The sequence below is a fragment of the Micropterus salmoides genome, unplaced genomic scaffold (genome assembly GCF_014851395.1).
Source record: "Micropterus salmoides isolate LMB-PRFRI ecotype aquatic unplaced genomic scaffold, ASM1485139v1 Ms_hic_scaffold_21, whole genome shotgun sequence".
Classification (NCBI taxonomy): domain Eukaryota; kingdom Metazoa; phylum Chordata; class Actinopteri; order Centrarchiformes; family Centrarchidae; genus Micropterus; species Micropterus salmoides.
The window spans coordinates 19,818,694-19,833,915 of NW_024041262.1; the positions used below are offsets into that span (position 1 = coordinate 19,818,694).

Here is a 15,222-nt window from a genome sequence, read left to right on the forward strand (position 1 = left end):
TTAAAAACAAATCTTTATTTACTGCTTCTTCTCATCTTTTCTACAGTATTATTGGCCACTCAGAGTCCTACACCAAATTGTGCTGTAAAGGATTCTGCATAGACATCCTGAAGAAGTTGTCCCGCACCATCAAGTTCTCCTACGACCTCTACCTAGTCACTAATGGAAAACACGGCAAGCTGGTCCGTGGGACTTGGAATGGCATGATTGGGGAGGTGAGACTGAGGGCTGAGTTATTTAAAGAAGGCTAAATCCCTGAATACAGTAGCTGGTATAGCTGTGTTGAGTTGCCCAGTGGCCATCTACACACTGTTATTAGAGCAAGGTGTTTTAAAATGAAAACAGATATAACTAAAACAAATGTAGCCTTGAGCAATGGTGTGCCCTAATTACATTAAAAGTAAGTTATTTGTGTGTAGCATGCTAGATACCATAAACAGAGGTAAATGTTGACCATAGTTTTAGGAACAATGCATACAGTAATAGTAACTATTCCTTATCTTTTTAATCCCATTGTGGTCAAGAATAACATTTAATTTCATGAAATCAAAATACAAAGTCACATGACATTATTTTCCTTTTTTGCATCTCTTGGGTACAGCACAGTAAACTTTAACACACAACACAGACAAATCACCTAAAGCATCCAGTTCTGTATGAAACTTAAATAACAACACAATTGCTGCCAAATCTCTTAACCAAGAGAGACCAGCTTTCAAATCTTTAAATTATCTTTAAATCACGAGTCCCATCAAGAGGGACCAGGATAAAGTGTGAAAACCAGTATCGGGATTTGTTTTGTGCATTCAGACTAGTTGAAAATATTACACGCCTCTCTACTAACTGAGAAATCTAAAACTATTTAAATAAATGCACTATGTTATGTATCTAAAACAAGGCTGCTTTTCTGTTTGAGTTCCTGAAAAGTCTAAATGTTGCTTTTACAAGGTTTTTCTCCAATAACAAATGTGTGCAGCTGTCACCCAGATGTAGTGGTGCAAGTAACTCAAACCTTTACAGAAGAACAGTTCTTGAGTAGATGTATGCAGTGACTCCTCTGCACTCCAGTACAGTTTGTTGACGGTAGTAATGATGCACTGTATCTTCAGTGACACTAGCATTGCATGGCAGATAGAGTTTTTTTGATGTTTTTTATCTAGGTCAGTGGTGTGAGGCCATGCATATACATATGGAGTTTATACTTTTCTCCTGCACATCAAGCCACATCAAACACAGCTGCATCTGACAGTAAAACGCACTGAACAGGTGTTCCTCAGGAGAGCCTTCTTGCTTGTGTTTCTGTGCCTGCAGGCACTATGCTCTGGGTCTGTATCTATATATGTGTGTGTGTGCTACATTTATAAAAACAGATGTCTCTCTCCAAAAATCCTCCTTTTCAGAAAAGCAAGTTTGGATGTAAGCACTCCTGAGATGCAGCATTCTCTTATCTGCAGACAGCCATTATTAGAGTCATGCCTTGCTGTAGAACATGAAGTGTTTGCTGCATTGTGACTTCCATGTTTATAAAATCATTCCTCATAAAATTCAGAATTTGCAGCCTGTCCTTTCGGACAGTGGAAAACAGATTTTGCTATGATAAAAAATACTAATTCACATCTGTTTTACAGAATTGTACAGTAGCTAAAAATAGTTTGGTACAAATGCAGATTAAATACAGGAAAGCATGTTTTTACACTGGCCGACCACTGGCGGCAATGCCTCACTGTGCCTCTACAGTGCTTTATTTATTGTTTATGTCTTCTCACAGGTTGTGTATAGACGAGCTGACATGGCCATTGGCTCGCTCACTATCAATGAGGAGCGCTCGGAAATCATTGACTTCTCCGTGCCATTTGTTGAGACAGGCATCAGCGTCATGGTAGCCCGCAGCAACGGGACAGTTTCCCCATCTGCCTTTCTTGGTAAATAAAAAAACAAGTGCTTCTTCTACGTCCATTTTGATTTGATTGTGCAAATCGGTCATAACATCCCTTATCCTAGAATGTGATTTACATTATGTGTCAGCCATGTTGCTGCCACATTCTTTCTCACCACTTTTTCCAAGGATGGCCTACTTATACAAGTTTTGCCTCTGCACACGCTTCAGGAAACTTCCTATTAAGCTTTTATCCCGCCGATAACTGTAGCCTACTACTAAATCCCCTTACGTACTGCACACACACCTAAATCCCTTTTCCAAACCCCAAACAACAAAATTCAGCACAAAATCCTGAACAGTATATTTCTTATATCAGTGTAGTCTTCTCGTTTTCTCATCAGCTATCCTCCTACCACATATGGTGACCCCATCACAGGCTGGGGTTTAGAAACAGGAAGTACAAAAGAGACTTACTTTAATCCCTCATGTTTGTTCCTTCCCTCCTCCTCCTCCTCCTCCTCCTCCTCCTCCTCTTCCTCCTCCTCCTCCAGAGCCCTACAGCCCAGCAGTTTGGGTCATGATGTTTGTGATGTGCCTGACCGTGGTGGCGGTGACAGTTTTTGTGTTCGAATACTTCAGTCCAGTCGGTTACAACCGCAGTCTGGTCAGCGCCAAAAGTGAGTTTTCCCCCTCTTTGTTTCACTTTTACTGGTAGAATTTATTCTTCCTGAATACAGGAAGGAGTGAATGATCACTAAAGCGTCATCACTACAGAGGTAAGCAGGAGAAAAACTTAAGTAAAGCCCATATTTATCCCACGGATCCCCTCGTACATTTTGTTAATCTCACAATTTGCAATACCTGCTGTTTTCTGAGTATAATATGGCCAGAATAAAAGTAATTATATATTTACTAGATCAAAAAATATTCAGAAAATAGCCAGAAGCTTTGAAATAAAAAACTGATCCATGAAATGTACTTAATTTACATCTTAGAAACCATTTCACAGTAAGCTTGTGTGCATGGCGCTAAATCTAGCCCCGTCTGCACGTTCTGCAGCGTTTAAGAGTTCCTCAACAGAATTTTGGGGAGAGGGCTAATCAATCCCATAATGCTGCGCTGACAAAGCGTGCCCCGTCTCCAGGTCCGAAAGGTCATTTTCCTGTTTTAATTAGCATTTGTCGCTGCGCTAATCGAAGTGTGATTGATAGCGGTGGCACCCTCTGTTGCGGCACATGAGCAACGGTGGCAGAGAGCGATGGAAACGGACTGAGGCTGTGAAATTGTTCTGTTGTTTGCAGAAGGGCATGAGATGGCTCATGAATACAGACATATTTTGCTTGATGAGAGAACGTGTAGAAACATATATCAAACGCTTAGACTTAAATGGTCGTTTCACACAAATTACAAAAAAGTTTTCTCACTTACCTGTAGAGGTATCTGGCCATGAAGATAGGTTTAGGTTATATTTCTTTCTACTACAATTTTAGTCTAAGAACCAGACGAATCAGCAAGTTCATGTTTTATATGCTCTGGCAGATGCATCTGGCCCCCTACCTACTGAGACAGATTTCCACTTGTTTGATATGATGACTGTCCGGTGGCGCATGACCTTACTGGCGCGTAAACAACCAAGATGGCTGCCACTGATGTAGAACTATTTTGCTTGAATCTGCAATCACGTCAATATTAAACAAACTGGACGGTATATTTTTCCTAAAAGAAGAACAAACAACTGCACTTAAAGCTGTTACTGATAAGAAAGATGTGTTTGCCATACTTCTGAAAGAATTTGCTTAGATTAATTTGCCAACTAAGAAGCATTAGGTTTTTGGGTTGTCTGTCCGGCCGTTCCGTTCTTGTGAACGCAATATCTCAGCAACTCTGGAAGGAATTTCTTCAAATTTGGCACAAACATCCACTTGGACACAAGGTGAACTGATTAGATTTTGGTTGTCAAAGGTCAGCTTCACTGTGACATCATAATGTCCTGGAAAAACACTTTTATGGCCATAATTCAAAACCAGAACTCAAAAACAGGAGGGGAGATTAGGGTGGCTCTGGCTCAGGTTGCCTGCTAATTGGATGCTTGGTGGATTCGATTCCCCAGCTCTTCCAGTCTACATGTTGAAGTGTCCTTGGCAAGGTACTGAACCCCATATTGCTGGTTGCCCAAAATCAGTGCATGAATGTATAAGAATGTTAATTCCTGTTCTGATGAGCAGTTTGTATGGGTGAATGTAAAAGCGCTTTAGGAAGGTGCTATGAAGTACACACCATTTTTTCCACAGTTGGTCACACTTTTGACTTAAAGGTCAAAGGTCATTGTGAGTAAGTAGTAAGTAAGTACATATGTACCTACATGGTTAGCCAATACATCTATGATAATCCTTAATTAATCAGTTCAAGTATTTACTACATATGTTATATATTATATACATATACAGTAAAACCTGACTAGTTGGCTGATGCATACAACTGTGGTGCGGTAATTCTAGTTGGACATGATTCTTGGAATTCAGGTGAACCAGAATCTTTTCTCACTCTCGGCTAGAGATGTTTCCGAATTGAATACAGGGCCTTGTAATGTGGAAACAGCCTCTCTGACTCTCTCCTCCCTCTGTTTCCTCAGCTCCCGGAGGTCCGACGTTCACCATTGGGAAGTCAGTGTGGCTGTTGTGGGGCATTGTTTTCAACAACTCAGTCCCCATTGAAAACCCTAAAGGAACAACCAGTAAGATCATGGTTCTGGTCTGGGCCTTCTTTGCTGTCATCTTCCTGGCCTCTTACACTGCCAACCTGGCTGCCTTCATGATCCAGGAACAATATATTGACACAGTGTCTGGGCTCTCTGACAAGAAGGTAAGAGACTGAATAAAAAAGTTTCACTTGGAATAATAACCTCAGAGTAATTATGAGGCAGGACGGTTATTGAAGGTCCACTCAGACATACAGAGAGCAGGCTGCTTTGTGGAGCCATGAGATATGGAGCAAACCACGTCTTTGTTTTTGTGTTTAAACGCAGCTCATGCCACATCATCTCCTCTTTTCTCTGTTCATCACTCTGCATCGACTAATAAACCGTGAATGGAAGAGAGACAAAAGACTCACCGAAAGCCTTTAAGATGAAGTCAAGTAAAAGGACTTTGTTGTGAATGTCTCTGTCCTTTTCCTATCAGTGGGGAGCACAGTGGCATGAGTGACTAATCAATTACTGCCTTCTGTCAATACAGATGGTGTCTGAGTCTTGACTTGTCCTGTCAGAATTTCGTCCATCAATATTCCCCCTGTGCTGTCTCCATGTCTCGTCTCTCTCACGCTGTTAAAACAAGATCAAGAAATGTCAAATGATTAAAAACAGTCAATCCATATAAGAAAACAGCACCTACGCACTTTCTCTACCACACACACACATACACCAAACACACACACCTGGGGCCTCAGAGGAGCTTCACAAGAAAGCATTTCATTCTTAAGTGAAAACAACTCCCCAGCAGGGATCAGCAGAGCCACCTCAATGATCTATGGTTGAATTAAGTGACTATATTAACTTTATGTAGATGTATTATGTCCCACAGCACAAGGGACCAATATAAATTACCCTACACAGCACAACCTCAGCTGCCCCTTTAATTTAAGATCCTACACTATAGAGGATTAGGCCGGTTTAGGCCGCAGGTTGGCTGGATTCACATCTCACATCCAAGGCAAGTGTTAGTCTCACTATACTTTCCAGCTTCCCGACCCTGTCTAACATAACTGTGTTAAACCTACCCCAGACGTGACGAGCATACATCATTTTTGTCAAAATGGAGATCTGGTTGGTTAAGGGACCTGATCAGATGATCATTCATTATTTATTTATAAATCAAAACTGAATTCTTCATATATGTTTAATTGTAAAGAACACAGAAAAAGACACATTTTTGCATGTTCAGACTCTCCAGCTTACTCTAAGTTTTAGTTGTGTCTGAGCTACAGGTGCAACCTGGCACATTTACATAGCAATGTTGATTATTGTGTACTGTCCGCTATAAATTCTACAATTAATTGGCATTAATTAATTGGAAGAGTGCCAATTAACATAGGATTTTGATCCCCACCACTTATATTGAAATTGCTTTTGGATGGAATCTATTGCCAATTACAGTATAATTACAGCAACAAATAATGCTTTCAATGTATGTGAGCATTGTTTTAAGATAGACTTGAAAAAATGAGAACCCATCCTTTAATTTCTAATGTCTCAGTGACAGGGCTTTTGTTTGACCATCTAATTATTTAAAAAAAAACAGCATCTCACTGAATCCATTGCAGTTTCAGCTGAATAGTTATTATATTAACACACATACCCGCTCACACGCTCTCATTTTGATTGGCCCATTCATTTGAGCTCGGCTCAAAAGGTCAATGCTGTAGCCAGTATGTATAGATCTTTCCTGTTTACAGTCTTACTGAGCTCTAACAGACATATTTCTGCTTCATCCTGCATTAATACGTCAGCTCGTGAAATGTGAACTTCGATCGGGCCGGATTGAACTGAATTGGGATTTAGTTTAGGATTAGATTTAATCAAATCCTGTCCATTTATACAGCATTGAGTTTGGCTGCTGATTAAATCATTCTTGGAATGACTCTAAAAGGGATTTCATTTAACTGAGTAGTCCCTTGTCCTCTTTATTACTTTCTACCCCTTCTTAATTCTGGTCCCCTTTTTTTCCCTCTTTTCACATATATTTCGACTCCCTCTTTCCTCCTTTTCTCTAATGTTTTATCGTCTATTCTCATCTATTCTTTCTTTTCCTTTTGTTTAATTTCTGCACTGCTCCCCTTTTTCCTCTTTTATTTTCCTCGTTCTTTCTTTCTGCCCTCCCTTTTTTTACTCTCCTTTCATTCCTTCCCCTTTCTGTCTTACCCAACTCTCTCTTCAATCTCCTCTTACCCTCTTTTCCTCCAACTCACATCTTTGTCTTTATCTCTTTCTACTAATCATTTCCCTCTCTACTTTAAATCTCTTCCCTCCCTCTTTTACTTTTCCTAATATTTCTTCTTCCTCCCCTCTCTTCCGTTGTGTCTCCTCCCCACTTCTCTGTCACCTCTTCCCTCTTCTTTCCTCATCACCTCCCATCCCTTTTATTTCTTACCTTTTTCTTTCTTTCTCCTCTCAACCACCGGCCCTACTCTGCTCTCGCTCCCTCCAGTCTCTCTCCTCTCCGTACATTTTCTTCTCACTCCCATTTTCTTCTCACTCCCTTCCCGCCCCTTCTCGTTATCAAAACTCTGCTCTTTTCTCAATTTTCTTGTCTCCTTCTCCTCATTTCTCATATCTTACCCCCCCCCCTCTCCTCTCATCCTCTGTCTCCCTACAGTTCCAGAAACCACATGAGCATTACCCTCCTTTTCGCTTCGGGACGGTCCCAAACGGGAGCACAGAGAGGAACATCCGCAGCAACTACCCCGACATGCACACACACATGATGAAGTACAACCAGAAGGGGGTGGAAGAAGCTCTACAAAGCCTCAAAACCGGGTACAGTTTTACTGAAATTTTAAATATATTAAACAATTAGGTTAAATTTAACAGATTCTCATGCGAGTGAAGACATAAGACACCACAATAATGATGATCATAATTTGGATTATACATCATAGATTTTTATGCTTTTTGTGTTTTAGCACCTATTTGTGAATTAGGCCAAAGTGATGGGTGTATTTTTAGATGAAAGAATCACGTCTAGTGCAACTTAATTTGTATAGAAAAGTGCTGTCAAATATCCAGTCTTCACAAAGACCAAGCTCAAAACACTTGAAGTGATTTTGCACATATTGGGCCCATTATCTACAATTTGTCTTGTGCCACTGGGGAATGGCACAAGTAAAGAGAAACATTTCTTGAATAGTTTATTCATCTGTGTTAATATTATGTCACCTTTACAGTATTTCTTTTGCCACGCTAGCAGTGTGAGTGACTTTCAGGGTGGCAACATCAGTCAGTTGATCCAGACAGAAATATCTTAGCAACTATTTGATTGATTGCCATACAGTTTGGTGAAGATATTCATTGCCACCAGAGGATGAATCCTAAGGACTTCTGACTTTTAATCTAATGCCACCAGCAGGTCAAAGTTTTAACTTTTTACTTATCTATTAAAATATCTCTACATCCACAAGACGGAAATTTTGATACCGTTTTTGCTAAATAGCAAATATAGGCATGCTAATATTCTAAACTAAGATGGTGAACATGATAAACATGGTAACCCGCTGAACATAATTTTGTTGTCTGTTGTCATTGTGCACATTTTAGCAACTTTGCCTCAAATAAACTGAAAGCAATTGATCAATCTAAAACCTATGGGATGCTTTTGAAAGTTGTTGGCAATAATGTGAAGTATACACCGTTTGTATTAAATGGGCTAAAACATGTAAAACCACTGGTACTTCAGGATTCTATAATACAAACATAGAGAATCATAACTTGTACCGTAGGTATATCTTACTGAACTTTATAAGAGCTGAAATTCTCTCAGACGAAGATGATCTATTTGCATGCAGGAAGCTGGATGCCTTCATCTACGACGCTGCTGTTTTGAACTACATGGCCGGGAAAGATGAAGGCTGCAAGCTGGTGACTATCGGCAGTGGGAAAGTGTTTGCCACCACAGGGTATGGCATCGCTTTGCAGAAGGACTCCAGCTGGAAACGGCCTATTGACCTGGCCCTGCTGCAGTTCCTCGGAGACGGTGGGCACTCAAACCTTACATGATATCGTACGCAACATTCACACACAAACCATTACACTTTCCTCTGTTTTCCCTATGTTTATTTCTGTCTCAGTGTGCCACACTGTATGTGAACCACGGAAGTGGCACCAGTCCAGTTCAGTGTGTGCTGTGTCAGCAGGGAAGTGGGCTTACAGGGAAGAGTTAATATCCTGCAGAACAGCAGGGAGTGTTAGGGATATGATTATCTCCATTACACACTCACACACAAACATATCCTTCCTACCTATATACACACAAACACACCCACTATGACAGCCGCCGGTGTGGAGTTAATATCCTCCCTCCTCTGAGAGCTTAAGAGAGCACCCCCTACACATACACACACACACACACACACACACACTCTGAGCTTTCCATAATGATGTAAGAAATAGTGTGTTTGTGGTCAACATACTGACAACTGAGTGATAAAAATGGGCCATGCTCCCTGGAGGCCACTGAGGAGAAGGCAGATCAAGAGGTGACCACCTGTTCAGGGACCTGGAGGAGTAGTTTCTGTAGTAATGACAGCTAATGTTGATGTGTTTAAGCACTGTAAAATCTTCTCATTCCAAAGGTGCATTGTTGGCATGCTGAAATGCATTTACAACCTCAAAGCATAAATGCATGCATACTGCAGCCAGAAAGTACAAGAGAGGTGATATGATTTCATTGTTTTGGCTTGGTGCATTACTGGATTTAAAAAAGAATAATGCCATGACTATAACATATAAACGCAGTATATATACATTGGTCATAATTATGACTTGGATGTTGATATGATTGGCACAAGTCATTAACTGGAACCCATATGACACAGTATGAATGGTCCAAAAGCCCATGAAGGAAGTGAAGATGTCTGTAGTAGAGACTGGCAGAGCATTATCCACAAAGATACCATGTCTGCGGATGTCTGTAGGTCTTAAACTAGAGCCACTGCAAAGACATTGGCATCAAACATCCCGATGTTATTTACATCTGCAGTGTAGAACTTTCATTTAGAAGTCCCACACTCCAGTTCATAATCAGCACTTTACCCTGATAATCATTTCAAATCCTATTAAAATAACAGAGATTGTCATGCATACATGGTTATCTTCGGGTTATTATAAGATATCATATCTATTTGTCTTTTTCACTCTGTCAAGTCACGTCATAGTCTCTCTTTCTCCCCTCCCCCCTTTCTCCTATAAACATCCGTCATCCAGGAGACACCCAGCGCTTGGAGACGGTGTGGTTGTCAGGCATCTGCCAGAACGAGAAGAATGAAGTGATGAGCAGCAAGCTGGACATTGACAACATGGCAGGCGTCTTCTATATGCTCCTAGTGGCCATGGGCCTCAGCCTGCTTGTCTTTGCCTGGGAACACCTGCTTTATTGGAAACTACGACACTCCCTCCACAAGTCTCAGAAACTTGACTTCTTGTTGGCCATCAGTAGGGTGAGATTTCCAAATTAGTCTGTAGATTGATTAGTTGTTGTTTATGGATCCTCTGCTGGTTTAATTGCTGATTGCTTGGTTTAAGAAAGTGGGGTAGGGATGTTGCTTCACTGATTTTTACATTGATTATTTAGTTAAGTGACTGATTGGCTGACTGTAATTGGATTAGTTGAGTAACAGCTTGGTTGAATGATTGAAATATTGGCTGGTTGATTATTTTGACTCTTAAGTGGTTTGTTGGTTGCTTTTCCTGTGTAATATGCTGTTTTACATGAAGTGGGTTTTATGTGATGATAAATTTGTGCAAATGGATGTGTATTTGCATGTAATTACATGGTATCGTTGGAGGGCCTTGTTAAAATATTAGCTAAAATGGCACTGCATTCTTATTAAGAATGATTGGGGAGGGGAGAGAGGAGAGCTAAAAGGAAAGAAAAACAGCACAAATTCTGGTGTTTACTCAGCATTTAACTTTGATTGCTTCAAGTTTTTAAACTAAAATTGCAATTAGCCTAATCATTACCTGGTGATGCCATTGTTTGGGAATGTGGTTATTGAGGCAAAAAGCTCTGGCTGAAGTTACAGCCAAGGAAATGTCTATGGACTCCAGCCTCTGTTCTCCTCTGCCGTGTAATTACACCATTGTGCCTGGATCCGGGTTTTATCAGATTAACGGCTAAATGACTATCTGATCATTAATCCGTATGGGGCAGCCCCAAGGGCCAAATTAAATTTGTCTCTTTCAGGATGTCTCAGCCAACTGTAAGCAGAGAGCAGTCATGGGATTTGGCTCTGTGTTTGTCCATGCAGTTAGAGACTGTTTGTTCTGTAGGGGACATTAAGTGTACGTGTGCCCATTTGCATTTATTGGGGCAATCCTCTCAGCTTAAACTGTTTTTCTTTGAGTCCTGGGAGAATGCATAATGAATTTGTGACTAAGTCTTGCCTCAGTGATAAAATGAGATATTAATGAAATAAGTTTTTTTTATTTTACTGCCAGTGGGATTTTTATTAGTTAGGAGGTGGATTGTCACTTTGAGATGCACAAATTGGTTGAAATCCCGTCTGTGAAATTGTCCCCTTAGGACCACCAGGTTGATTCAAGGTTAAACAGTTTGTGGCTAGCTATTGATTTAATTGCAAATGATTACGTGATTTATTCTCTACTTCTATTTTCCCCTGCCTCTTTTACCACTTTCTCTTTTCTCACTGTTCTCTCTTCATTCTTTCTTTATCTTTTTCATTCCTTGTCACTCTCTTTCATCTCTCAGGGTATTTACAGTTGTTTCAATGGAGTGGAGGACCCCGGGCGTTCTTCTGGTTTGGCCAAACCTGACCTGACCTCCAACTACGCTCAAGCAAATATGCTGAAGATGCTTCGCACCGCCAAGGACCTGGTCTCCACTGCCAATGTTGAGACGTCACTGGACAACGCCACCAAGACCATAGAGCAGTTGAGTCGACATGGCGGTAGCTTGCCTGTTCGTATTCCACAAGTCGCCACAGAGGCCGTACCAGGAGGATTTGCTTATATTACAGAGAATCACTGCTCCCTTCCCCAGCGCTCCCTAACCCCACCTCTGAAACAACAGAGGGGTGTGACCAGGCCCACGCCACTGCGCTACACGCTTCCGACTCACTCTTCTTCATGTCTGTATGACCGGCCACTACCTGTGTCCAGCCTCAGCAGCCCACACCTGGCTGTGGGTGAGCCACTCCCTCATCAGCACCCGCACCACTACCAGACCACTGGGAGACTCTACGTAGACACCCATGCTCACTCTCCCTTCATCCCTTACACTGATCTCCAACTACCTGACATCTACGCCTCTCACCCGGTGTCCTCGCCTCAAAACCAGCACGTCCAGGCAGGCTTCTCCCGACGGAAACGGAGGTCCAAGAGTTTCCAGTGTGAGGATGGGGAGGTAGAGAGGAGAAAACACAGGGATCAGGAAAAGAATGACAAAAGTCCTGTCTGTCTGAGTGAGCTCAAAGCCAACCACCTCCAAGACAACCACATCTCCGCCGCCAGCGTTGACAGCATCTACTCAGGGGAGGTAATGTGTCCTCGGGTAGAGAACTACAGCTCTTGGCCCCCGGAGGATCTCGCACTGAGAGGGAGACGCAGGCACCGCCGACCCTCTTTCCTTAAAGCAACTTGGGGCAACGAGCAGATGCGCCAGCTTGACGAGTCCCAGTCATCCCTGTCCAGCCAGTCACCTTCCACCTTGCCAGACCTGTTCCCATGCATTCTTACACCGACCACACCTGCAAAGGCCTACAATCCTGCCCACCTTCGAAACAACCTGTGCCTCCCACGGAACCAGACCTACCTCCACATAAGGGAGGACCAGAGGAGACCCAATGGGCGTAAGGGCCAGAGGCTGCGCTACTCCCACTCCACGCACCTCCCCACGTATGGAGAGGCAGTACGACATGGGACTGGGTTAGGGAGGGGGATGGTACGGAGAGCCACCAGTTTGCTCAGCAGACAGTACACTCACTACCTGAACTCGTACCCTGGACTACCACTCTACCATGGCCCCCTAGATCTGCAGCACCACATCCAGGCCTCCAGCAACCACCCGAGCCCCAGCCCAGTGTGCCAGCTGCTGGCTTGTGGTGGTGGGAGATGTGGAAGCCAGCGGGCTCTGCTATACCAGGACAGCGTGTATGGGGCCTATGGGGTCTATCAGGGATCCCAGACTGGATCAGAGGTCCAGGTGGGTCAGGGAGCAGGGGGCCAACCCACGGGGAGCCCCTGCGTACTTCGTCCATGGCGACGGGTGTCCAGTCTGGAGTCTGAGGTCTGATGGGAAACCAAAAGGACCGACTGTAGGATAAAATGGATACTGTGGAGAAACAGAAGACAAGACTGTGGAGAGGGAGTAGTAGTTAGATTAATGTAAGAGGGGGGAGTTGTGACTTGAAGTAATTGTGGATTTTCTATGTGACTTTGTGTGGTAAAGAATAGAAGTTTGGTTCTGTACATTTTACAGATGTTAGGATTTGATGTATGCTGCAGTAAGATAAGAAGACTGCACTGTTACCGATCTATCCTCGAGAAAGCGGTGGAAAGCTGAAGTTGGCAGGTTTTTCTCACTTGCTACTTTACTACGACAACGCTTGTGTGCTTTCTGTGCTTTAATGTGCACTAAGATTTACAGCAGTCCACAGTGTTGGCGCATGGTTAAACTATAACCAGAGTTTTCATGCTGTGTGTGTGTCATGTATATTATATTGTGGAGGGTTGGGATACATGTCTTGGTTGTTGCCGAGTAGATGAACTGTTTACAGTTGGTGAGAAATGGTGGAGGAATAAGGGATTGTCTCTTCAAATACAGCCGCCAAAAACAAGCAGCCACTGTAGCAAGATTTATGAAGACAGCTGCGATGTACACATGAAGAGTTTTATTCAAAAATTAAATATTATACCATTTTGATTCATAAAAAGCAGCAGTTTTATAGAATCAAATAATCATTTTGAGACATCTGTTAAAGAATTTCAGGTAACTTCTTTAAAGATGTATAATGTTTTTGTGGAGCTAAGCCCTTCAAGTCTTCATTTAGTGATGAGTCAGAGGAAGCGGCGACTTTGTGAAAAGCAGTCCATTTGAACACAATCAAAATGATGAAGTACTGGGACAGCACTGACCAGCACTAGGTGTCTTAAACCATGGATTTTTGTTCCTCACTGGGTCTCAGTATGAGGCCGCAGTACAGCACATCACACAAGGCCTCACAATAAATAAATTCTGCATCTAAATACTATATCGATATAGAGAAAATGTGTTATTTGAGACTGGTTAGTGTCATATTCATGTATTCTACATATGATAGGAATTTATAGTCACTCTTAAAAATTTTCTAATCACACTTCTGGCACATTCTGAGTTTTACTTTTTGTAAAGCTGTTGCTGATTTACTGGAATACTTGTTATTACTGTATTAACTCTATCAGTTGGCCTATATTAAGATTTTCATCACTTTCTCTTTTCCACTCTTTTATATTCCCTCATCATCCCTCTTTTCCCCATCCCCTCTAACTGTTAAATGATGAATTTTAAATGAGGTAATTGAAAGCTATTCTAGTATCTATATTACCTGGTTCCCTCACCCTGTAGTTAATCACTTAGACCAATTAAAGAGCCTTTTTGGATGAACATGCTTGTATGCCTCTTCTTTGTAGAGCCTTTATCTTTCTCTCCAAGCCTGCTTTGTAAAGGGTAGTAGTACTTTTAGTACTTTTTAAGGAACAGTTTGACATTTTAGGAAAAACTTTATTTAATTTCTTACCAAGTTAGATGAGAAAATGTATACCACTGTCATGTATGTAAGGTAAGTATTCTGTACAGCCATGACGTGACATGGTTAGCCAGTTAGCTTAGCCTGGCATAAAGATTGAAAATGAGGAAAAGGCTGGCTTGGCTCTCTCCGGAGGTAACAAAATCTGCCTACCAGCACTTCTAAAGCTCATTATATCAGCTGTAACCAAAGTGTAAAAATGACAAGTTGCGGGGTTATGTGTGTCCAGGTGCAGATTCCTCTTTTTTGGTACAGGATACAAAAGGTTTGCTTAAACAAACAAGATATAACATGTTACTGAGTGAGCTTTCGAAGTGCTTGTAGATGGATTTTGGTACCTTTGGGTAGGGAAAGGCTAGCTTTTTCCCCTTGTTTCTAGTCTTTTTGCTAAGCTAAACTTGCTGTAGCTTCATTTTTACAGCACAGATCAGGGTGACCAGACGTCCCAGTTTTCCGGGGACAGTCCCCAGTTTTGGTGACTTGATTTCATTCAGAAGTTATATTTGACAGAATATAACTCAACTAGTAGGCCTACTTTTTACCTCTTAAAATACCTTTAAATGGCCAAAACAACATAAAATGCAGTTTATTTGCCAGAAAGTGATTTCAGCCTCTACTTATTGACTGAAAGGTAGTTTCTGCCTCAAAATGACTTGATTCATTCAGAAGAGTTATATTTGACAGATTATAAAACCGAAATCCCCCTTTTTTATTTCATATATAATAACATTATATTTTTGATGACATACTGACCACCAAACCAAAAATGTCCCCGGTTTTCATTTGAGAAATCTGGTCACCTTAGCACAGATGTGGAAGTGGTATCATATCTA

At 41.7% G+C, this 15,222-nt stretch overlaps 1 protein-coding gene across 1 annotated transcript in view; it reads left to right on the top strand.

Moving 5' to 3' along the window:
- LOC119915424 (glutamate receptor ionotropic, NMDA 2C-like) overlaps positions 1 to 14,230 on the top strand; it is a 54,926-nt gene extending 40,696 nt beyond the window's left edge. The window contains exons 9-16 of the mRNA XM_038734955.1: positions 47 to 215; positions 1,769 to 1,922; positions 2,431 to 2,556; positions 4,512 to 4,741; positions 7,249 to 7,409; positions 8,435 to 8,622; positions 9,852 to 10,084; positions 11,356 to 14,230. Coding sequence (XP_038590883.1) covers positions 47 to 215; positions 1,769 to 1,922; positions 2,431 to 2,556; positions 4,512 to 4,741; positions 7,249 to 7,409; positions 8,435 to 8,622; positions 9,852 to 10,084; positions 11,356 to 12,897 — 2,803 coding nt within the window. The 3' untranslated portion in view covers positions 12,898 to 14,230. The remainder of the gene's footprint in view (positions 1 to 46; positions 216 to 1,768; positions 1,923 to 2,430; positions 2,557 to 4,511; positions 4,742 to 7,248; positions 7,410 to 8,434; positions 8,623 to 9,851; positions 10,085 to 11,355) is intronic.
- Positions 14,231 to 15,222: the final 992 nt, after the last annotated feature.